Source organism: Oncorhynchus mykiss, chromosome 11, assembly GCF_057628025.1.
Source record: "Oncorhynchus mykiss isolate SJ-2025 chromosome 11, ASM5762802v1, whole genome shotgun sequence".
Taxonomy (NCBI): domain Eukaryota; kingdom Metazoa; phylum Chordata; class Actinopteri; order Salmoniformes; family Salmonidae; genus Oncorhynchus; species Oncorhynchus mykiss.
In genome coordinates this window covers 26,961,366-26,986,281 of record NC_143032.1, presented here as the reverse complement: position 1 = coordinate 26,986,281, position 24,916 = coordinate 26,961,366, and the positions used below count along the sequence as shown (strand labels likewise).

The 24,916-nt window shown below is 40.3% G+C and overlaps 1 protein-coding gene across 1 annotated transcript in view; it reads right to left on the bottom strand.

Moving 5' to 3' along the window:
- Positions 1–869: 869 nt before the first annotated feature.
- LOC118936350 (integrin beta-1) overlaps positions 870–24,916 on the bottom strand; it is a 33,971-nt gene continuing 9,924 nt past the window's right edge. The window contains exons 2-16 of the mRNA XM_090189797.1: positions 24,841–24,907; positions 21,638–21,723; positions 21,121–21,340; positions 20,513–20,683; positions 19,060–19,265; positions 18,420–18,575; positions 17,499–17,594; positions 16,635–16,724; positions 16,247–16,387; positions 15,813–16,015; positions 14,196–14,434; positions 13,653–13,875; positions 4,081–4,313; positions 2,747–2,914; positions 870–1,038 (exon numbers count right to left, since the gene is read on the bottom strand). Coding sequence (XP_090045923.1) covers positions 2,778–2,914; positions 4,081–4,313; positions 13,653–13,875; positions 14,196–14,434; positions 15,813–16,015; positions 16,247–16,387; positions 16,635–16,724; positions 17,499–17,594; positions 18,420–18,575; positions 19,060–19,265; positions 20,513–20,683; positions 21,121–21,340; positions 21,638–21,723; positions 24,841–24,907 — 2,268 coding nt within the window. The 3' untranslated portion in view covers positions 870–1,038; positions 2,747–2,777. The remainder of the gene's footprint in view (positions 1,039–2,746; positions 2,915–4,080; positions 4,314–13,652; positions 13,876–14,195; positions 14,435–15,812; positions 16,016–16,246; positions 16,388–16,634; positions 16,725–17,498; positions 17,595–18,419; positions 18,576–19,059; positions 19,266–20,512; positions 20,684–21,120; positions 21,341–21,637; positions 21,724–24,840; positions 24,908–24,916) is intronic.

Here is a 24,916-nt window from a genome sequence, read left to right as displayed (position 1 = left end):
CATGTAATTGACTGTGTCATCAGCCCTGTGATTTCAAAAACAAACTTGTATCGGTATGTCTTTAGAACAAATTTCACAATTTTTTACATTGATCAACATGAAACACAATAGTGCAATGATCACTTTTAAAACAATGTAAAAGTTATTTGCACTTCTTCATGCATTATGTTATCTGAGTAAGTTTAAGTTTAGAATCAACCAATGGTTTTCTATGATTGACAATTATGCCAATGTTGAATGTTTATCCTTCAAGCTTGGAAAAGAGACCCTTAAACCCAGACTTGGACCACACACCCACTCAACTGAATAGCAGGCTAGTCATTGCTTTGCAATGCTTTGCAGTTAGCCACTGATTCCCTCCAAACCACTCATTGTTGAATGTGCAATTTCCAACTTGTGAAATGTTTGTCCAATAGCCAATGACCACCGATACGTTCTCTAATTTCTCTTCATTATGACAAGGATTGAAAAGGTTTTGCCAGTAGATTGTCAACTTGATTCATGATGATGACTGCTAGCTTGCTAGCTAAGATTTAGAAAGTGTGATGTTGACATGATCAGTCCAATCAAAGCTACTGTAGATGTAACGTGATTTGAAGTCATTTTATTTGTGGCCAATGACCTTGAGCCTTCTTGGATGCGCACTTCTAATGTAACTCTATGACAGCACCCAAGGGGCTTGAATTTTTGAGCTCTACCCGTAGATTTTGTTCTGTCACTCACCATGAGTGACAGAACACTGAGCCAATCACTGCACAACTGGAAAACATTACCAAACCCTACGTTCCGTATTTTCCACTGCCTGCCGTACCACCACAGAAAGCACCAACATTTTGGAGCTGCCTTACTCAAGAAACCAAAAAAGAGACCATGTTTGTATGCAGCTTTATTAACTCAATGACAATTTTTTGTACATTGTTTGCAAACTGATATGTGACATGTATTAATGCCAAAATAACATGTAAAACAGGCAAATAGGTGGAGCTTTGCCTGCCCTGAATGAAGGGGTCACCACTGCTTGTAGATAGGGTTTTCGCCCTGGAAGGCACAAGAGAAACAAGGAGAAAACGTTAGAATTGTAATGTACAGTCAGTCATAATGTCTGTCACATAACATGTCAGTCGTGTGAACACAGTTGCAACCTGAGACAATTTATTAGGAAAAAACACCACAGCAAAATCAGAGCCATCCATTTAGAATATCAAATGATTATGAAGCATTCTTTGGACAGATCTTTCCAACTAATTGTGCTATCACCTGGATACGTTGCTGTCATTGTGAGTGAGCATTTGTGTTGTCATCCAGGGAACACTTTTAGAAGAAATATCAACAAATGTCACAGTCACAACATGCCATTTCCATCATACTGTAGCATTAAATATGATATAAATACTAGACTTAAACTGAAGTGTACTGGGCCTACACGTGACCACCTGTTAATACTTAACTCCATTTAAACTACTAACAGACAAGACAGCTTGTGTTGACCAACAAAACAATAGATATTGTGGGTTTTAATATCCCCTCATATGGATCATTCTGCACAGTTTCATCAACTGTCTTATTTGGCTCAAAGAGACCAAATGAAAGACAGAAATAATGAGATGGATGAAGAAGTGACAGTTTACAGTAAGTTGACAAACATACATATAAACAAACAGGAATCCCATGCAGGAAAACAGAGGAGAGGGAAAGTAAATACAAACTTATAGAACCACATCTTTATGTCCATAGTTTGGATTCTGGAACTTTCTAATGGGACTCTTGTAAATGGGATTCTCTTGCTATGGGTTGAGAGAGTGGGACAGACAATCAAGAACAGGAAACAGAGAATGAAATGAAAAGCATGGGTGAAGACAAATGAGAAGGAACGAAACAATGATATGACAAAGAAGTGAAAAAATGAATCCTCTGAAAAAGGGGTGTTTCTACATCAGGATCCAGGACTCGGAGGTTGATCATCTCCCTTTGAAAATCATCTTACAGTGCTGGTTATATTCCACTTTAATATGTAACAAGTCAGGTCAGTCTGCTCTCTCATACAGTCATTTAGGTCTGGTGTCTTCTCCATGTACCATAATGAGAGGGTCCAGAAGCCTCAGTGCCCTGCCCATGTCACCAGACCAGAGAGGCTATCACATGTGGCGGGTCTGACTGGGAGTAATCAGGATGAGCTGAATCATTAAGCATTTCAAACCCTGCCAGCTGTCTGGAATTGAACCTCTCCTGCTGTGTGGATAACACGCCACTAGGTTGAAGCATAACACAGAACAAACTAAGCTGCTGTAGCCACTCCCATGAAAAGACACGTGTGTCCAGATCTTCGCATTCCAAAAAGGCTTCCTTTTTTCATAGCTGTATTTTGCACAGAGATGACTTAAAACTACAGGGTTTTATGAACATTTTAAACAAACTGTTGGGTAGGACTGTGGAAAAATGTGTGACATCTTACGAAGTCATCGTCAAAAGCAACAGGTCTGTCATAGTCATCAAAGGTTGAGAGAGAGTCAAATATTTCCAATTCTGTGTTCCTTCAGGAGTCTGTTCTCTGTGTAAGAGATTCACACATTGGCCATATCTATAACACTAGTTTTCCACATCTCAATCAACCTACTGAAATTACATTCAGGGAGAATACAAACTAGGACCTGCAAAAGTACATCATCATCATCCCCATTATGGGCCATAACGAATAGTTCTCCAAGATGGCTTCCTGGTTCTGTATCTATCATCTCCACTCCCTTACCGTGTCCCATTTAGCATTCATCTTCTCCTTCTCAAACTTGGCGAACTCTCTCCTGTCGTGGATGATCATGAGCAGCTTCCAGATGAGAAGCAAAGCTAGGCCGATCAGCACGATGCCCGCCACCACGCCAGCCCACAATGGGGATGATGTCAGGGCCCGCAGGGCAGTCTGGAACACAGGCAGGAACATTCAGTTATCACAACTTTTATTTATTTGACCATGCAAGTCAGTTACTGTAAGAACAAATGCTTATTTACAATAAAGTCCTTCCTGATTTGCATTATATATAGGCCCAGGAACTTTACCTGACCCTGTAAGCTGACTAGGAAAAACTACAAGTAGAGCCTAGAATTTTTCCTAGTCAGGTCAAAAACTACTAGCTCTAATCACAAAACGACTTAATAGACAAACAAATAACCTCCCTTTTCACTGTAATATCCTCAGTCACAATGACATAGTAGGATGTATGTAATATCCTCAGTCACAATGACATAGTAGGCTGTATTTAATATGCTCAGTCACAATGACATAGTAGGCTGTATGTAATATCCTCAGTCACAATGACATAGTAGGCTGTATGTAATATCCTCAGTCACAATGACATAGTAGGCTGTATGTAATATCCTCAGTCACAATGACATAGTAGGCTGTATGTAATATCCTCAGTCACAATGACATAGTAGGCTGTATGTAATATCCTCAGTCACAATGACATAGTAGGATGTATGTAATATCCTCAGTCACAATGACATAGTAGGCTGTATGTAATATCCTCAGTCACAATGACATAGTAGGCTGTATTTAATATGCTCAGTCACAATGACATAGTAGGCTATATGTAATATCCTCAGTCACAATGACATAGTAGGCTGTGTGTAATATCCTCAGTCACAATGACATAGTAGGCTGTATGTAATATCCTCAGTCACAATGACATAGTAGGCTGTATTTAATATGCTCAGTCACAATGACATAGTAGGCTGTATGTAATATGCTCAGTCACAATGACATAGTAGGCTGTATGTAATATCCTCAGTCACAATGACATAGTAGGCTGTATGTAATATCCTCAGTCACAATGACATAGTAGGCTGTATGTAATATCCTCAGTCACAATCACATAGTAGGCTGTATGTAATATCCTCAGTCACAATGACATAGTAGGCTGTATGTAATATCCTCAGTCACAATGACATAGTAGGCTGTATGTAATATCCTCAGTCACAATGACATAGTAGGCTGTATGTAATATGCTCAGTCACAATGACATAGCAGGCTGTATGTAATATGCTCAGTCACAATGACATAGCAGGCTGTATGTAATATGCTCTCACCTAGTGTTTCCATCACATGGACCTCCTTCTCTGACTTTTTGTTGACAGCGTAGGTGTAGTAGAACCAGCAGTCGTTGGCATCCCTCTCCTTACAGTGCATCAGGGGGAAGGCCTGTCCTGGCTGAGGCAGCTTGTCCCTGTCCTTCACCTTGATCAGGTTGAAGTAGCTACAGTCTCTCTCACACGTGTCCTTCTTCTCCCCCGTCCCAAAGGCCCTGCACTGAACACACTCCCTGTGGAAGACAGGACATTGACATGTAACTCTGTACAGATGGAGTAACACGCGCAGGTAGTCTCGCATTGTGATGCTTGATAGACTTGTGACATATTCACTAGTAGGGCTGTGGCGGTCACAAAATGTATTGTCAAGCAAATAACTGTCGGTCTCATGGTAATAGATGCTAATTAAAACACATTTATCATCTCCTGGCTTCCACACTTACAAACCACTGATGCAGACCTTTGGAACATCTACATTTTTTAAAATCTAATAAATCCATGTAATATAGCCTACACCTTCACAATAAATCCATTATTTATTTTAAACAGGTTTAAAGAAACATGATATGAAAATATAGTCTATTTCAGAAGAACAGAATAGCATACTCTTAGTTGTCCTTATGTTAGGTCCTGATCTGGCTATGATAAATGGATATGGGCTACAAAGATTTGCTTAGAATTCCGTGGTATTATTTTATATTATTTCATAGTATGAAGAATACAGCTGAATAAAATAGAAAGGATATAAGTGATTAACACAGAATGAGGTATTCCTATATGCTTCATTTAGAGTTATTAATGTAACTTTAGTTCTACAAATGTTGGGCTATATGCTTTGATTTGTAATCTTTGTAAGGATGCATGATGTGACTAATGATGATTTGAAAAATGTCGCTTGAAAGGCATGAGCTCTGCTTAGTTTTTTTTTCGCAGGCTGTACACACTTTATCAGTCTCTCATTCACAATATGACAAGCACTTGACAAGGCCTCAAGTGCTGCGTTGTGCCGTTCTATCTGAGTGCTGCGCGCTCCGAAGCACCTCTCACTTACATGGCTCTCCATCACATGATCGGGTCTTTCTCACAGGCTACAAGTGAAGACAGACACATTGGGGACGCAACGGCGCACATCCTTATCCAATTCTGAGGTGAATATTGAAGATATTGGAAGAACTGTCCACATGTACGTTTAGTCAGCCAACAAAATGAGTAGGCCAAACGAACAGCAAAAGCACAAAAGCACTATGTCAATCTACTATCCCCCATAGTGCAAAAGTTGACCTATTCTATTCTGTGCGAGAAATAAATATTCAAAATAAAGTCTGTGACATTTGTGGGATGCGATAGATCCCAAATTAATACAACCACTAGCATCAAAAAACATTTTTCAAGCTAAATGGCTAACGCAACAGATTAGAAAGTTTAGCATTAAATGTTGATAAACGAATTGGCTATTTATTCATATTGTAAACCCAGCAATGCGCACATGGCAATAGGCTATAATCACGGATATTCCATTAGCGGGAAAACACCATTATTAAAACTGAACGCAAATGCGATTACGCATGTAATGCTATTATTATAAAGGTGCATTTTTATGGTGAAAATTATCTTCCCCAAAATTGAAACTCACGCACTCCTTATATATGCCAGTTAGGCTCTACACCCCTTGTAAAGCGGATTAATGTGCTTAATTTTAAGAAGTTATTTGGCCACTTTAGTTGTGATACAAACCTTATCAAAACATATAGGCCTATGGTCTAGGCTACATGAGGTGTGTGACTATGATTAGAAAAAGTCATAAAAACAAGGCATTGTTTCTTGAATATGCTGGGCATCATTCACAAGTGATAACATATAATTCACAAGTTATTGGCAGATTTAATCTGGTCTTTACATAAACTAAATACATGTGTGAAATTATTTTTGATTTAAAACTGGACCATTATCATGCACCGGTCTCAGAACAGGGGCAGTGGGATAAAAAAAATACATGTAATCTTTGCACTTAAATAGCGAACGAAGGACGTTTTTCCCATGGTTCATTTTCATGCCAACCAGGTAGGCTATACTCCTTTTGTAAATATAAGCAATGTGCTTAATATTAGGAAAGTTGAGAAAAAAATACAGTAGGCCTAACCTATAGAAAGCTGATGAGATACTCCTCTTTTTAATAGAGGACACGACTCACCCAAATGCATAGCCTATAGAAATGTTGCACAACATTGGGGTGGCAGGTAGCGTAGTGGTTAGTGCGTTGGATTAGTAACCAAAAGGTTGTAAAATCAAATCCCCGAGCTGACAAGGTAAATCAAAATCTACCCTTCTGCCTCTGAACAAGGCTGTCATTGAAAATAAGAATTTGTCATTAACCTCTTTCAGCTAGGTAGCACTAGTTTTATGTTTGGAAAAATAACGTTCCCAATGTAAACGGCCTATTTCTCAGGCCCATATGCTAGAATATGCATATAATTGACAGATTAGGATAGAAAACTCTAAAGTTTCCAAAACTGTCAAAATATTGTCTGTGAGTATAATAGAACTGATATTGCAGGCGAAACCCTGACGAAAATCAAACCAGGAAGTGGCTTCTATTTTGAAAACTCCATGTTCCATAGCCTGCCTTTGCTCCATTTAAAGGGATATCAACCAGATTCCTTTTCCTAACGCTTCCTCAAGGTGTCAACAGTCTTTAGACATCGTTTCAGGCTTTTATTTTAAAAAATGAGCAAGAACGATAACATCGCGTCATTGTATGGCTGGGTGCCAGCAGCGTTTTGTATGCGTAACAGAGCTTGGGCGGGATATTGCCTTTGCCTTTCTCTCTACTACTGAAAAAGACAGTTGCGGTTGATATATTATCAATTATATATTTGAAAAACAACCTGAGGATTGATTATAAAAAACGTTTGACATGTTTCTGTGGACATTACGGATACTATTTGTAATTTTTGTCTGCGCTGTCGTGACCGCTCTTTCCTGTGGATTTCTGAACATAACGCGCCAAACAAACGGAGGTATTTTGGATATAAAAATCATCTTTATGGAACAAAAGGAACATTTATTGTGTAACTGGGAGTCTGGGGAGTGAAAACATCCGAAGATCATCAAAGGTAAACGATTAATTTGATTGCTTTTCTGATTTTCGTGACCAAGCTACTTTGATGCTAGGTGTTCATAATGTTTTGTCGAGCGATCGATAAACTTACATAAACTCTTCGATTGCTTTCGCTGTAAAGCATATTTTCAAAATCTGGCACGACAGGTGGATTAACAAAATGCTAAACTGCGTTTTGCTATATTGCACTTGTGATTTCATGAATATAAATATTTTTTGTAATATTATTTGAATGTGGCGCTATGCAATTCAGCGGTTGTTGATGACAACAATCCCGCTAAAGGGATGGGTAGCATCAAGAAGTTTTAACTGACTTGTTAAATAAGATGGGCAATCATGAAGTGTTTGATTAGATTTAGCATTTGTCAGAGTGATTAGAGGGACAATAGAGTGCTGAATACCAGGCAGTTAACAAGTTTGGTAGGCTACTAATGACCATCAGCAGCATCAGAGCTTAGAGAAGCCTAAATACCGTGACTAAACGGTCACGTGGAATTTGACTGCCTTCATGACTTGTGACCGCCGGTGCGGCGGTAACATGGTCACCGCAACAGCCCTATTCACTAGTCTACTGGAATGCAAGAAAACTGGATATTGAGGTTCCACTCCACATGCAGGTGTTTGTAGTGGACAATGCTGTACCCTTGCCACCACTACTGGTTTTAGATATCACAGTTGTGTCTAGATTTTTCATTGGTCCCCTATCTTGGAATTATCAGAAGAAAGTAAACAAAGGTCAAAATAATAATTGAGGTTAAGACGGATAAAGGAAGACATCTCTTTATGCCTACTTTAAAAGGTTAAGAGGCATTAAACTCAGGCTGAGGAAAGAGACAAGGAACCGGTCCCTCAAATTAACAAAAATAAAAAGCAGAATTCATTTCAACCATCACAACAAACCTTTATGTAATCCACCAATAACATTCCCAGAAGGAAATACTATCATGACTTAGGACCACCAAGGGACAGGCAAAAGGACAGGTCGAGGGCAGGCAGAGGTTCGTAGTCCAAGGCAGAGTCAAAAAGGGACAGACCGACAGGCAGGTTCAGGGCAGGCAGAAAGGTCGGAACGGGGAAGACTAGAAAACAAGAACTTGTGAACAGGAGAAATGGGAAACACGCTGGTAAGAGCTGACAAAACAAGGCAGACTGGCAACAGACAAACAGAAAACGCAGGTATAAACACACAGGGGATAATGGGGAAAAATAGCACACTTGGTGGGGGGTGGAGACAAGCACAAGACAGGTGAAACAGATCAGGGTTTGACAAATACAGCATATGAAGAGTTTCAATCCAAATTGCTATATATACACAGTACATTTTCAGAAATGTTGGTAAAGTAGCTTTTATTGTTTTCAGAAATTCTGAAAGAGATTGGTGTGTATTTTCACTATCTAATCATGGCACAGGGTTGATCAATGACAACCATGTGTTTGTTTAACCAGGCTGTTAGCCAGCCTGCCCGCGTGCAGTGGTGTCTGCACTAGCACAGTGTAGTCAGCTCAGCTATCCCCATTGAGACCGTGTCTGTGCCTCGACCTAGGTTGAGCACATGGCGGTGTTCGCCTTAGCAATCTCACTAGAATAAAGACCTCCTCCATTCCTGCCATTATTGAAAGAGAATGTGATACCTCACATCTCAAAATAGGGCTACTTAATGTTAGATCCCTCACTTCAAAGGCAGTTATAGTCAATGAACTAATCACTGATCATAATCTTGATGTGATTGGCCTGACTGAAACATGGCATAAGCCTGATGAATTTACTGTGTTAAATGAGGCCTCACCTCCTGGTTACACTAGTGACAATATCCCCCATGCATCCCGCAAAGGCGGAGGTGTTGCTAACATTTACGATAGCAAATTTCAATTTACAAAACACCCCCCCGACGTTTTCATCTTTTGAGCTTCTAGTCATGGAATCTATGCAGCCTACTCAATCACTTTTTATAGCTACTGTTTACAGGCCTCCTGGGCCATATACAGCGTTCCTCACTGAGTTCCCTGGTTTCCTATCGGACCTTGTAGTCATAGCAGATAATATTCACATTTTTAGTGACTTTAATATTCACATGGAAAAGTCCACAGACCAACTCCAAAAGGCTTTCGGAGCCATCATCGACTCAGGGTTGGGTTTTGTCCAACATGTCTCTGGACCTACTCACTGCCACAGTCATACTCTGGACCTAGTTTTGTCCCATGGAATAAATGTTAATGTTTTTCCTCACAATCCTGGACTACCACCATTTTATTACGTTTGCAATCGCAACAAATAATCTGCTCAGACACCAACCAAGGACCATCAAAAGTCATGCTATAAATTCTCAGACAACCCAAAGATTCATTGATGCCCTTCCAGACTCCCTCTGCCTTCCCAAGGACGTCAGAGGACAAAAGTCAGTTAACCACCTAACTGAGGAACACAATTTAACCAAGCGCAATACCCTAGAATCAGTTGCACCCTAAAAACTAAAAACATTGGTCATAAGAAACTAGCTCCCTGGTATACAGAAAATACCCGAGCTCTGAAGCAAGCTTCCAGAAAATTGGAATGGAAATGGCGCCACACCAAACTGGAAGTCTTCCGACTAGCTTGGAAAGACAGTCCCATGCAGTATCGAAGAGCCCTCACTGCTGCTCGATCATCCTATTTTTCCAAACTTAATTGAGGAAAATAAGAACAATCCAAAATGTATTTTTTATACTGTCGCAAAGCTAACTAAAAAGCAGCATTCCCCAAGAGAGGATGGCTTTCACTTCAGCAGTAATAAATTCATGAACTTCTTTGAGGAAAAGATCATGATCATTAGAAAGCAAATTTAGGACTCCTCTTTAAATCTGCGTATTCCTCCAAAGCTCAGTTGTCCTGAGTCTGCACAACTCTGCCAGGACCTAGGATCAAGGGAGACACTCAAGTCTTTTAGTACTATATCTCTTGACACAATGCTGAAAATAATCATGGCTTCTAAACCTTCAAGCTGCATACTGGACCCTATTCCAACTAAACTACTGAAAGAGCTGCTTCCTGTGCTTGGCCCTCCTATGTTGAACATAATAAACGGCTCTCTATCCACCGGATGTGTACCAAAATCACTAAAAGTGGCAGTAATAAAGCCTCTCTTGAAAAAGCCAAACTTGGACCCAGAAAAAATAAAAAAAACAATCAGCCTATATCAAATCTTCCATTCCTCTCAAACATTTTTGAAAAAGACTCACTGCCTTCCTGACGACAAACAATGTATACGAAATGCTTCAGTCTGGTTTCAGAACACATCATAGCACTGAGACTGCACTTGTGAAGGTGGTAAATTACCTTTTAATGGTGTCAGACCGAGGCTCTGCATCTGTCCTCGTGCTCCTAGACCTTAGTGCTGCTTTTGATACCATCAATCACCACATTCTTTTGGAGAGATTGGAAACCCAAATTGGTCTACACGGACAAGTTCTGGCCTGGTTTAGATCTTATCTGTTGGAAAGATATCAATTTGTCTCTGTGAATGGTTTGTCCTCTGACAAATCAACTGTAAATTTCGGTTTTCCTCAAGGTTCTGTTTTAGGACCACTATTGTGTTCACTATATATTTGACCTCTTGGGGATGTCATTTGAAAACATAATATTAACTTTCACTGCTATGTGGATGACACACAGCTTTACATTTCAATGAAACCAAAATTGCCCTTGCTAGAAGCCTGTGTTTCAGACATAAGGAAGTGGATGGCTGAAAACGTTCTACTTTTAAACTCGGACAAAACAGAGATGCTTGTTCTAGGTCCCAAGAAACAAAGAGATCTTCTGTTGAATCTGACAATTAATCTTGATGGTTGTACAGTTGTCTAAAATAAAACTGTGAAGGAACTCTGCATTACTCTGGACCCTGATTTCTCTTTTGATGAACATATCAAGACTGTTTCAAGGACAGCTTTTTTTCCATCTACGTAACATTGCAAAAATCAGAAACTTTCTGTCCAAAAATGATGCAAAAAAATGAATCCATGCTTTTGTTACTTCTAGGTTAGACTACTGCAATGCTCTACTTTCCGGCTAAATAAAAAGCACTAAATAAACTTCAGTTAGTGCTAAATACGGCTGCTAGAATCTTGACTAGAACCAAAACATTTGATCATATTACTCCAGTACTAACCTCCCTACATGGGCTTCCTGTTAAGGCAAGGGCTGATTTCAAGGTTTTACTGCTAACCTACAAAGCATTACATGGGCTTGCTCCTACCTATCTTTCCAATTTGGTCCTGCCGTACATACCTACACGTACGCTAAGGTCACAAGACGCAGGCCTCCTAATTGTCCCTAGAATTTCTAAGCAAACAGCTGGAGGCAGGGCTTTCTCCTATAGAGCTCCATTTTTATGGAATGGTCTGCCTACCCATGTGAGAGACGCAGACTCGGTCTCAACCTTTAAGTCTTTATTGAAGACTCATCTCTTCAGTCAAGCATATGATTGATTAGTCTGGCCCAGGAGTGAAGAGAAAGGCTCTGGAGCAACGAACCGCCCTTGCAGTCTCTGCCTGGCCGGTTCCCCTCTCTCCACTGGGATTCTCTGCCTCTAACCCTATTACATGGGCTGAGTCACTGGCTTACTGGTGCTTTTCCATGGCGTCCCTAGGAGGGGTGCGTCACATGAGTGGGTTGAGTCACTGACGTGATCTTCCTGTCATCTTGAACTTCTTCCATTTTCTAATAATTGCGCCAAAGTTGTTGTCTTCTCACCAAGCTGCTTGCCTATTGTCCTGTAGCCCATCCCAGCCTTGTGCAGGTCTACAATTTTATCCCTGATGTCCTTACACAGCTCTTTGGTCTTGGCCATTGTGGAGAGGTTGGAGTCTGTTTGATTGAGTGTGTGGACAGGTGTCTTTTGTTCAAACAGGTGCAGTTAATACAGGTAATGAGTGGAGAACAGGAGGGCTTCTTAAAGAAAAACTAACAGGTCTGTGAGAGCAGGAATTCTTACTGGTTGGTAGGTGATCAAATACTTATGTCATGCAATAAATTGCAAATGAATTACTTAAAAATCATACAATGTGATTTTCTGGATTTTTTAAGTGAAGTGTACCTATGATAAAAATTACAGACCTCTACATGCTTTGTAAGTAGGAAAACCTGCAAAATCGGCAGTGTATCAAATACTTGTTACCCCACTGCATGTGCCTTTTACTGAGGAGTGGCTTCCGTCTGGCAACTCTAACATAAAGGCCTGATTGGTGCAGTGCTCCAGAGTTCCACTGTGGAAATTGGAGAACCTTCCATAAGGACAACCATCCCTGCACTACTCCACCAATCAGGCCTTTATGGTAGAGTGGCCAGACAGAAGCCACTCCTCAGTAAAAAGGCATATGAAAGCCTGCTTGGAGTTTGACAAAAAGCACCCAAAGCACTCACACCATGAGAATCAAGATTCTCTGGTCAGATAAAACCAAGACTGATCTCTTTGGCCTGAATGCCAAGCTTCACGTCTGGAGGAAACCTGGTGAAGCACGGTGGTGGTAGCATCATGCCGTGGGGATGTTTTTGCCAGGGACACAGAGACAAGTCAGAATTGAGGGAAAGATGAACGGAGCAAAGTACAGAGAGATCCTTGATGAAAACCTGCTCCAGAGAGCTCAGGACCTCAGACTGAAACTAAGGTTCACCTTCCAACAGAACAACAACCCTAAGCACACAGCCAATAAAACACAGGAGTGGCTTCGGGAAAAGTCTCTTAATGTCCTTGAGTGGCCCAGTCGGAGCCCGGACTTGAACCTGATCAAACCTCTCTGGAGAGACCTGAAAATAGCTGTGCAGCGATGCTCCCTATCCAACCTGACAGAGCTTGAGAGGATCTGCAGAGAAGAATGGGAGAAATTCCCCAAATATTGGTTTGTCAAGCTTGTAGCATCATCCCCAAAAAGACTTGAGGCTGTAATCGCTGCCAAAGGTACTTCAACAAAGTACTGAGTAAAACGTCTGAATACTTACGTAAACGTGAGATTTCAGTTTTTATCTTCAATAAATGTGCTAAAAAAACTTTGTCATTATGGATTATTGTGTGTAGATTGATGAGGAAATAAAAACATTTAATCAATTTTAGAATAAGGCTGTAACATAACAAAATGCGGAAAAAGTCAAGGGGCCTGAATAATTTCCGAATGCAATGTATCGCAGTCAAATATACAGGATACGAACATTCCATTCATGCTAAACAATGGACAGACAGGACCGGAGACTAAAGCATACATTTTGCATTGTGGTTTACAAAAAAATAACATTTTTCATCTAAAATCTATGAATAAAAACATCAGAGAACAGTAATATTTTACACACACATAAGGAATAATTTCTGATGTAAAAACGCATGAAGAGCATTTTGGAAATAAACTCGTTGTATATTGTTGTTTTCTGCATAGTTAAAACAGAATAAAATAAACAAATACAATTAATTCATTCCTTTATTCAACTCACTTGTGTTCTGCGCAGACCCCTGGACAGGTAGGACAGATCTCACAGCTGGGGCCCTGGAACTTTGGGTTAGTACACCTGCAGGTGCCACACTCACAGGTGCCTTGTCCGTTACAGATCTGCTTGTTGGAAGCCAGGCAGGTCGTGGTGTCCAGAGAACAGTCACAGGCACTGCCAATCCAGTTGGCATCACATATACACACCCTGCACTCACAGTGACCATGTCCTGCCACAACACAACACACAGGGTCAGAGATGATCCTCTATAGTTCAAACATCATTTCATATTATAGATAATATTCTAGATTAGAGATGAAATTAAGCTAAATTGAACACGGGAAATCTAATTTCGTAAAAGGCCATGTCTGATTTTATCAACTGATCTCTAATTTAACTGGGAAATCACCCATTACGCCACAAACACTAGAGGTAGTTTGTGTTCTGAGGAATATGTTCCACAGGTCTTCAGATGTAACACAGGTCTTGACCGTCATTTCACAGCAAGCTAAATCTTTATTGATCATCCAATGAACTGAACTCGCGTACCTCCACAGAGTTTGTTGTTGGAGCGGTCACAGTTGAAGTTGTCACACTCGCAGAACATCCCGCTGTAGCGCTCCTCTGGGTTCTCTCTCTTCTTGCACTCACAGGTTCCACACACACAGTCTCCGTTGTTGCTGCAGATGTCTGTACCGCTGTCTTTACGGCAGCTCTTATCCAGGTCTTCGCTGGTCACCTCGTTGGTGCTGCACTCACACTGTCTACCAATACGGCCCTCATTGCACCTGACAGATAATAAAGGAAATGTAATGTTATTAACAACAAGGGAGGACTGCATAAAAGACTGCCTATGTAAAAATATTCACATACAAACAGTCACATGCTAATGGCCCATTATAAAGTGCATTCGGAAAGTATTCCCTTGACTTTTTCCACACTACAGTCTTATTCTAAAATGGATTCAATAGTTTTTCCCCCCTCATCAATCTACACACAATTCCCCATGATGACAAAACCAAAAAACAGTTTTTAGACATTCTTGTAAATGTAATAATAATTTCAAAGATCTCTCTGAACTCTTCTCCATTAATCTTTCCCTCGATTCTGAGTAGTCTCCCAGTCCCTGCCGCTGAAACACATCCCCACAGAATGATGCTGCCATCACCATGCTTCACCGAAGGGATGCTGCCAGGTTTTCTCCAGACGTGACGTTTGGGATTCAGGCCAAATAGTTCAATCTTGGTTTCATCAGACCAGATCATCTTGTTTCTCATGGTCTGAGAGTCCTTTGGGTGCCTTTTGGTAAACTCCAAGCCTTGTCATGTGCCTTTTACTGAAGAGTGGCTTCTGTCTTGCCACTCTACCATAAAGGCCTGATTGGAGGAGTGCTGCGGAGATGGTTGTCCTTCTGGATGGTTCTCCCATCTCCACAGGTGAACTCTGGAGCTCTGTCAGAGTGACTATCGGGTTCTTGGTCACCTCCATGACCAAGGCCCTTCTTCCCCGATTGCTCAGTTTGGCTGGGCGGCCAGCTATAGGAAAAGTCTTGGTGGTTCCAATCTTCTTCCATTTAAGAATGATGGAGTCCATTGTGTTCTTTGGGACCTTCACTGGACGTTTTTGGTGCCCTTCCCCAGATCTGTGCCTCGACTTAATCCTGTCTTGGGGCTCTACGGACAATTCCTTCCACCTCATGGTTTGGTTTTTGCTCTGACATGCACTGTCAACTGTGCGACCTTATATAGACAGGTGTGTGCCTTTCCAAATCATGTCCAGTCAACATCTCAAGGATGATCAATGGAAACAGGGCGCACCTGAGCTCAATTTTGTGTGTCTCATAGCAATGGGTCTAAATACTAATGTAAATAAGGTATCTGTTTTTTTGTTTTAATGAATGTAAAACATTTCTAAAAACCTGTTTTTGCTTTGTCATTATTGGGCATTGTGTGTAGATTAAAGAGGGGGAAAAAATGTGTAATCCATTTTAGAATAAAGATGTAACGTAACAAAATGTGGAAAAGTAAAGGGGTCTGAATACTTTCCGAATGCACTGTATATACGGTATCAAATATCATGATGTATCTCTATGCCATGGAAATTATTACAATATGGAAGGTGAATAAAGGGTTAAGATCTTCTGCTAGTGAAACATAAGTGCCTTACCTGCAGGCTCCACATTCATATGTCCCGTTGCCGTTGTGGCAGATGTCACTGTTCTCAATGCCATCTTTGTGACAGTCACACTCGCAGATGAAGTTCAGAGTGATCTCCACCTCCTCATTGAACCCTAGGGGTTTGATCTTGATGGTCTCTGGTTTGCCCATTTTAGGACACTGCTTAGCTGTGATGCTTATGGTGAAAGACACCTACAGATCAGGGATGAAGGGATGCATTCACACATAAGGCATAATAATCACATTTTGTAATAAAAACAATGACCTTGACAACTCAGACACCTACAGATACTGAAAACATTATATTTACTTGATCAGAAAGCTAAAATAACTGAACCAGAAAGATTTAAAAAAAAATCTAAAATAAATACATATGTATTTGGAATAGAAAACATTCAATGTCATGTTGTTTTGGTTTCTCACCTCGTCACCGATGGAGATATCGGAGCATTTTCTTCCCATCTCTCCCTCACCAGTCACTCCGTTCTTGCAGCGTGACTGATACATTATGGTCACTCCCTCTGGTAGCTTGCTGTTCTCCAGAATCACCTCTGAGGAAAGAGACTAGCACACAAAGAACAACAATTAGCCCTTTGTACACTATATACAACATTTTCAGTAGGCTTCAGTTTTACAAAAGCAGAAATGCATATTTTTGACTATTCCCATAGAAAGATCAGTTCAGAAAGAGAAATGTGATGACTTAACAGTAGCAGCAGCATGGTTTTGCCAACTATTTTAAGGATGAAAGTTAGATAGTGTGCAGAAGTGCATCTTCTCCAGTAACTAAACCAATCCAATCTATACTTACATTGTAGGCATCAATAATGAGGTTGATAACGTTGCTGGAGTTAGCAGAGAGTATCCCCACTGCAGATTTAGGAATGAGATTCTTTAACTCCTGAGAGAGAAAACACAATACACTAAATGATCATGTAGTATGATCATCACTAGTATGTCAATTGGAATCCTGTCAATCTCTAACTACTCACCAGAAAAGTCTAGAGCAAAACAGTTTTGTCATGTTTTGCCTGACCCGTTAAGATTGCTGAGTAGTTTGATTGTGGTCTGCATCACATAGTGGTAAAGTCAATCTAAAGTTACAACTTTTTGAAGTGTTGTGAGGTTATAAATTCAGAGATCCAAGGCTGCGTCCCAAATGGCACTCAATCCCTACATAATCCACTACTAATATCGGGAATAGGGTGCCATTTGGGACGCATTGTGTAATCAACTAAATGAGAACGCCATTCTACAGAGGTTGACAGATTGCAAATATTGTCCAAACATTGGACTGATGGGGATATGATAAAAGGTCATTACGGAACTCCAGGCAGACTTCTAATTGGCTTGAAAAGCACTAGAGGGCAGCAGGGAACATTCAAAGGCTGCTACCCAAATGGAAACCTATTCCCCACAAAGTGCAGTACTATTGACCTGGGCCCATAGGGATCTCATCAAAAGTAGTTCACTTTTTATGGAACATGGTGCCATTTGGGGAACAACCAGAGATCCAAAGAGATGCTACTGGTAACAAGGAGCAGATGCTGCTCTTCAAAGAGTTGGGCTTCTTCTAACCTACAACAGACAAGCACAGGAAATTGATAAGAATAAAATGTTTTCCACACACACGTCCACGCACGCAAACACGCACGCACGCACACACACAACTGACCATGTAAACAGGCTGGAACTCCTCTGTGACGGCAAAGATCGTCTGGATGTTGTTGTCGCTAAGTTTCTGAACCAGGTGAGCGATGGAGGGGTGGTCCTGTTACAGGGAGACAATGAGGAAGTACAGGTATCAGGCAAGCCCTTTGAAGACATCACTAAGGGCAAGTAGCCCATTCCCTTCAAATCTTGTCAAATTCAAAATACAGACCACACAGAAGACTAGAAAGAAAAGTCACAATACATACAGTACATAGGAGTGCATGATTATACTACATAGTGTATTATTATACTCCATAGTGTATTATTATACTCCATAGTGTATTGCTATAATGCATTATTATACTACATAGTGCATTACTATAATACATAGTGTAATAGTATACTACATATTGCATTACTATACTGCATAGTGCGGCAGGGTAGCCTAGTGGTTAGAGCGTTGGACTAGTAACCGGAAGGTTGTGAGTTCAAACCCCCGAGCTGACTGTCGTTCTGCCCCTGAACAGGCAGTTAACCCACTGTTCCCAGGCCGTCATTGAAAATAAGAATTTGTTCTTAACTGACTTGCCTGGTTAAATAAAGGTAAAATAAAAAAAATAAAATTACTATACTACATAGTGTATTATTATACTACATAGTGCATTATTATACTACATAGTGCATTATTATACTACATAGTGCATTACTATAATACATAGTGCATTATTATACTGCATAGTGTATTACTATAATGCATATAATGCATAGTGCATTATTATTCTACATAGTGTATTATTATACTACATAGTAAATTACTATAATACACAGTGCATTATTATACTACATAGTGTATTATTATACTACATAGTGCATTACAATAATACATTATTAATGCATTAATGCATTATTACATTACATGTACATAGTATATTACCATACATACATAGTAGTGGCTCACTGTGTACATGTTGTTCTCCAGGTGACATTTCCCATCGTTGGGCAAAACTATTCCTCCCAGTTTCCCGTCTCCAGCAAAGTGGAAGCCAGCGTCAGTGGAGAACACCAGCAGACGGGTGACGTTCCTCCAGCCAATGTGCTCCTGGGGAAGGGAGGGAGGACTATTAAAACATGTACAAATTAACCACATACAGAAAATGGACACAGCCTACAGAAATACCAGAGAACAAAATTACAAGACTTACAAAAGATTCAGGAAGTATATATCAAAAACTATGAACAACTATGTGAAAGGTTACCCTCTTAAAATAGCAGTTTAGCGCCCTAGAGTGAATTAACTTTCAAACATTTATAAAAAGGACTTCTCTAAGCATATACAAATTAAGCCTTGACTCCAGCCATTCTAAAATGAAAGTAGGGTCTTGAGGTCTGGTACCATGAGAAAGGCAATATAAAGCCCTGATAAAAGTATTATTGGAACTTTATGGGCTGGATTTCTGGATAGATATCAAGCCTAGTCCTGGAGTATAAACTAAGCTCAATGGAGAATTATTTTCAGTCCTGGACTAGGCTTGATCTATGTCCGGGAAACTATCCCTAAATATGATATAAAACATATTACTTACACCACACACAGCCACTTGCATGATGGCATCGAAGCCTCCCTCTGGTGAGTCCAGGTTTCCATCGATCTGCTGTTGACCAACCAGGGTGTTAAACTCCTGTCCATTTCTGGTCAGCGTCAGGAGGTTCTTATAGCTGAAGGGACTGGTGCAGTTCTGGTCCCCAGTACAGGGGTTCAGCAACTTCTTCTCTACAAAGGAACCAAAACCTAGAAGAAGAAGAAGAAGAGATCCATCCCATACATAAACTGTATTTTTAGGGAGACGGGACACCAATTTGTTAGCTTCAAAACGTCTATACTAAGATCAAACCGGAAATCTTTATGGGCATTATGGGTATTGTAGTACAATGGTGTTTGGAGGATATATTGGCACGGGTGTTGTTATTGGCAATATATCCTCTCAACACCGGCTTTGAGGGCATCATCACTTTTATACCAGGGGTTACCAACATATTCAAATAATGATTGACAGATCTTCATTAAAAATGTTTTTTTTTTTATGAATTCATTCGTACTGTCACCCTTCCACAAGATCTAGTCCAGACACAAATCTAGGGTTGCTACCTAAACCGGCTGGTCGTTGATCCAGTCGTTCAGTCTTTATGTTCTGTATGGATGCGACCCAGTCGTTCGTTCTTAATGTTCCATTGCCATACTGGCTGGTAACGTTTTTATCCCTTGCTTTCTAGCTAGCCAACTACGGGTAACTTACAGTCATGGTCAAACAGTGCATCCAGAATAACAGCAAACTTGCTGGATTTGCATAAGCTGTTTTCTAGTGACATTTATTTGGATTCAACCATAACAATGAGATAATGAGGCGTGATTTCTCCTGGCATAGGAGCTAGCCAACAACACAGCTAACACAATCACGTTAAACTGAAGCTGGAAAGACTTTCGTTTGACCTTTTTTTCAATTTACATTTCTTTATATATATCCATAAAAATGATGCAAGCTGATTCATGATTTTGACTGGCTGAGAAACGCTACCTGTGTCTGTCTCGTCCCGACACGTACATAATTATGGGACAGCTTGAGATGGAATTTGAATATTGAAACAATGTTGCAAATGTCCGAGAGGCAGACAGCAAGGTCTATGAAAACTAAATGTTAGTCTAAAAGAAATGTGAGATAATGTCTAGATGCTTTTCATAGTGGAGATCAAGTTTATAAAGTGCCTGGCTGGGCTGATGAGACAGTGGATTGTGCAGTCAGATGGAACAGAGTAAATAGTCATTTTAAAGTCATAGCCCGTGGTAACTTGTGGAATAGACACCTGCTAGAATGCGGTTTTAACCAATCAGCACTCAGGATTAGACCCACCCATTGTATGGGTGCAATATGCACCCAACCAGAACTGAAAGCAGAAGAGATCAATTTAAAATGGAGAAGAGGTTCAAAGAAATATGGACATCCTCAATCCTCATACAAGCAGGCTGATTCTCAAGCTCACCGATTCTGAAATCAGACGTGATCTTTGACATCTCCAGCATGAGCTGTGTTCCCAGGTTCTTGGCGTTTTCCAGATCGTCCTTCATGGAGTAGGACAGGTCCATCAGGTAGTAGAGGTCAATGGGGTAATCCTCGGCCCGTTTGAACTTCAGGTTAAAAGACTGGGGTTCACCTGCAGTACACAGACAAATGGGCAAGGTTAAGCCGGGGACTACTGACTTGCTAACTCTGGCATATTTACATTGATGTGAACACTGAAATCTTGATTCATGTGCACCTTCCCTGTCAAATAAGGTGCTGGCCTTCACATGAAAGAGTATAAGGAACACTCCTTCCAAATAATAATAGCTAAAACACTCAAAGAAAATGGAGGCTACTGTAACTAATCAACATAACAGTGAAAGGCCACGGAGGAAAAAAGACCCCCAGCAACGCTGCGTCAACAATGGTTGTCAAGCAAGATGTTTTGGCTGAAGCAAAGTTAACTAAGAATACATCCCTAATGGCACCCAATTTCTACCCAACCCAAAAGTAGTGCACTAAATAGTGAAACGGGCTCCATTTGGGATGCATCCCAATTAAACATAGCAGTTCCATTTAAGTTTTTACCCGATCTGAGGCTGAGGGTGAGTTTCTGTGGCTGGACCTGTGTGATGTCCTCTGCTCTGAGATTCTCTGCTCCCTCGTTGCGGTTGGTCACAGCCTTGTTCTTCAGGGGCCGTTGGCTGCCTTGGGGGTTCTCTACCTTGGTGGAGCTACAACCTCTCTTCCTCAGGGACTCCAGCTCGTCACAGCGGGTCGATGTGGCCTCACCCTGCTTCAGGAACCCCTGGGAGAGAGGAGGTATAAGTATTATGAAACATTGCATTATGGCACTCAGAGGAAATCCACCCAAACTGTAAGGTCCTTATTTTCTGAAAATGTATTTCCTACTCTCCCAAGCAGGTTATAAAGGTTACAAACAATATTGCCTGACACACTAGTGTTTAAAATTCCAAAGAACAGTTTAGATCATTCTTTCAATGATTTGCATACACCTGCAAGTTGTAACGCTGAGTCAGTTGATATTACGGTTGTGTAGCATCAATGCAGTAACAATGTTATTGGCAAATTCATATCCACGTACTGGGTCCATGCACCAGCCACATTTCGCTCCCACTTGAATACACTCCCCACAGGATTTAGCAATAGCCTTGATGCACTCGTTCCCTTCTGGAATGGAAAAACAAAGATTGCTTCTTTTCAAACTCATCATAGACTCCTAAAACCTAACCAGGAAATAAGCCAGAGTGTACACATTGTGTAATTTGGAAAACTGTGTGGCTCAGAGAGAACAGTAAATTGAGCCAGAGACAGAATGGAATATTCCGCTGTTCCATAGTTGCATGATGTCTTCACTACTATGCTCAAAGAAATGCTCAAAGAAACATACACTGTAAACCCCAGTTTGATGTCATTACACAACTTTTGAGGAAACCTGTTGCACTTAATATATCTGAGTACAGTTACTTAAAGTGATTTTGAGTGCCTTCGGAAAGAAATCAGACCCCTTGAGTTTTTCTACATTACAGTCTTATTCTAAAATATATATCTATTTATATTCTCAGTAATCTACACACAATGCCCTATAATGACAAAGTGAAAACAGGTTTTTACAATATTTTGCAAATGTATTAAAAATAAAAAACAGAAATACCTTATTTACACAAGTATTCACACCCTTTGCTATGAGACTCGACATTGAGCTCAGGTGCATCCTGTTTCTATTGATCATCTTTGAGATGTTTCTACAACATCATTGAAATCTACCTGTGGTAAATTCAATTGATTGGACATGTTTGGAAAGGCACACACCTGTCTATATATGGTCCCACAGTTGAAAGTGCATGTCAGAACAAAAACCAAGCCATGAGATCAAAGGAATTGTCCGTAGAGCTCAGAGACAGGATTGTGTCGAGGCACAGATCTGGGGAAGGGTATCAAAACATTTCTGCAGCATTCAAGATCCCCAAGAACACTGTGATCTCCATCATTCTTAAATGCAAGAAGATTGGAACCACAAGCTTCCCACAATAAGTTGGGTGAATTTTGGCCCATTCCTCCTGACAGAGCAGGTGTAACCGAGTCAGGTTTGTAGGCCTCCTTGCTTGCACACACTTTTTCAGTTCTGCCCACACATTTTCTATATGATTGAGGTCAGGGCTTTGTGATGGCCACTCCAATACCTTGACTTTGTTGTTTTGCCACAACTTTGGAAGTATGATTGGCGTCATTGTCCATTTGAAAGACCCATTTGCGACCAAGCTTTAACTTCCTGACTGATGTCTTGAGATGTTGCTTCAATATATCCACATAATTTTCCTGCCTCATGATGCCATCTATTTTGTGAAGTGCACCAGTCCCTCATGCAGCAAAACATCCACACAACATGATATTGCCACTCCCGTGCTTCACGGTTGGGATGGTGTTCTTCGGCTTGCAAGCTTCCCCCTTTTTCCTCCAAACATAATGATGGACATTATAGCCAAACAGTTCTATTTTTGTTTCATTAGACCAGAGGACATTTCTCCAGTTGCAAACCATAGTCTGGCTTGTTTATGGTGGTTTTGGAGCACTGGCTTCTTACTTGCTGAGTGGCCTTTCAGGTTATGTCGATATAGGACTCGTTTTACTGTGGATATAGATACTTTTGTACCTGTTTCCTCCAGCATCTTCACAAGGTCCTTTACTGTTGTTCTGGGATTGATTAGCACTTTTCGCACCACAGTACGTTCATCTCTAGGAGACACAACGCATCTCCTTCCTGAGCGGTATGAAGGCTGCGTGGTCCCATGGTGTTAATACTTGCGTACTATTGTTTGTACAGATGAACGTGGTACCTTCAGGCATTTGGAAATTGCTCCCAAGGATGAACCAGACTTGTTGAGGTCTACAATTGTTTTTCTGAGGTCTTGGCTATTTCTTTTGATTTTCCCATGTCAAGCAAAGAGACACTGCGTTTGAAGGTAGGCCTGGAAAAACATCCACAGGTACACCTCCAATTGATTCAAATGTTGTCAGTTAGCTTATCAGAAGCTTCTAAAATCATGACATCAATTTCTGGAATTTCCCAAGCTGTTTAAAGGCACAGTCAACTTAGTGCATGTATACTTCTGACCCACTGGAATTGTGATACAGTGAATTATAAGTGAAATAATCTGTTTGTAAACAATTGTTGGAAAAATTACTTGTGTCATGCACAAAGTAGATGTCCTAACCGACTTCCAAAAACTATAGTTTGTTAACAAGAAATTTGTGGAGTGGTTAAAGAACGAGTTTTAATGACTCTAACTTAAGTGTATGTAAACTTCCGACTTCAACTGTATATGTGGGTATGTGGATGTATATGCATAAATATATTTACCCCAAAAATATATGGGGGATTGGAAATTATGCAGACAATTACATTGATGGAAACTACAATCTATCTGCAATATTAAAGCTGATCTAACGCCTAAAAAAAAAAAGAGTACGAGGTAAAGGGCCTGAATACTTAAATGTGATATTTCAGTTATGTTTTTAAATAAATTTGCTAAAATGTTAAAAAAAATGTAAAAGTTTTTTGCTTTGTCATTATCGGGTATTGTGTGTAGATTAATTAAGAAAAATATCTATTTAATACATTTTAGAATAAGGCTGTAATGTGACAAAACATGGAAAAAGTCAAGGGGACTGAATACTTTCCGAATGCACTGTACATGCAAAAACACACATACATATATTTTTTTATCTACCTGCAGTAGATTTTGTTATCATAAATAAAAACGTTTAGTTGATGTGACTTCTCATTGTCCCCCACGATGAAATCGGGAAGGGAGCTGTGGATCTGTAACACATCAGACAGCACTGGCCCGATTTTGATGAAACTTTGGTGGATGACGTGTCTAGCTACAGAGATACGGCATCTAGAAAGTTACACTGATTGGCCTAAACCGGGAGCTATAGTAATTAACTGAAATGCGTTAGTCACACACAATCTCAATTTGCTCAAAGTGGGGTGCTGTATCATTCATGGGGGATGACACGTTTACTGTTGCCTTGTTTAGTTGAGTCAGGACAACTTAAACATTTTCAAGAAATAATGACTTTTCATTGACTTTGAGATCAACTTACTTGAAGTATTTGAGTAAAAATGTATTGGGGTTTACAGTGTAGGTGGAGCTGCTTCTTCTGGCTAATGACATCATTACATTACAGCAGGTGTTACTGTTGAGGGTTGATTTGGTCTAACAAGGTGGAAGTTACAGTAAGTAAATCAGAAACTTGAGATAAGATGGAGAATAATCTTACCTTGCTGAGCACTGCTGTAACAAATGAATCCTAACAACGTTGAAATCAGAAGTAGTTTCAGGTCCATCTGAAAAAA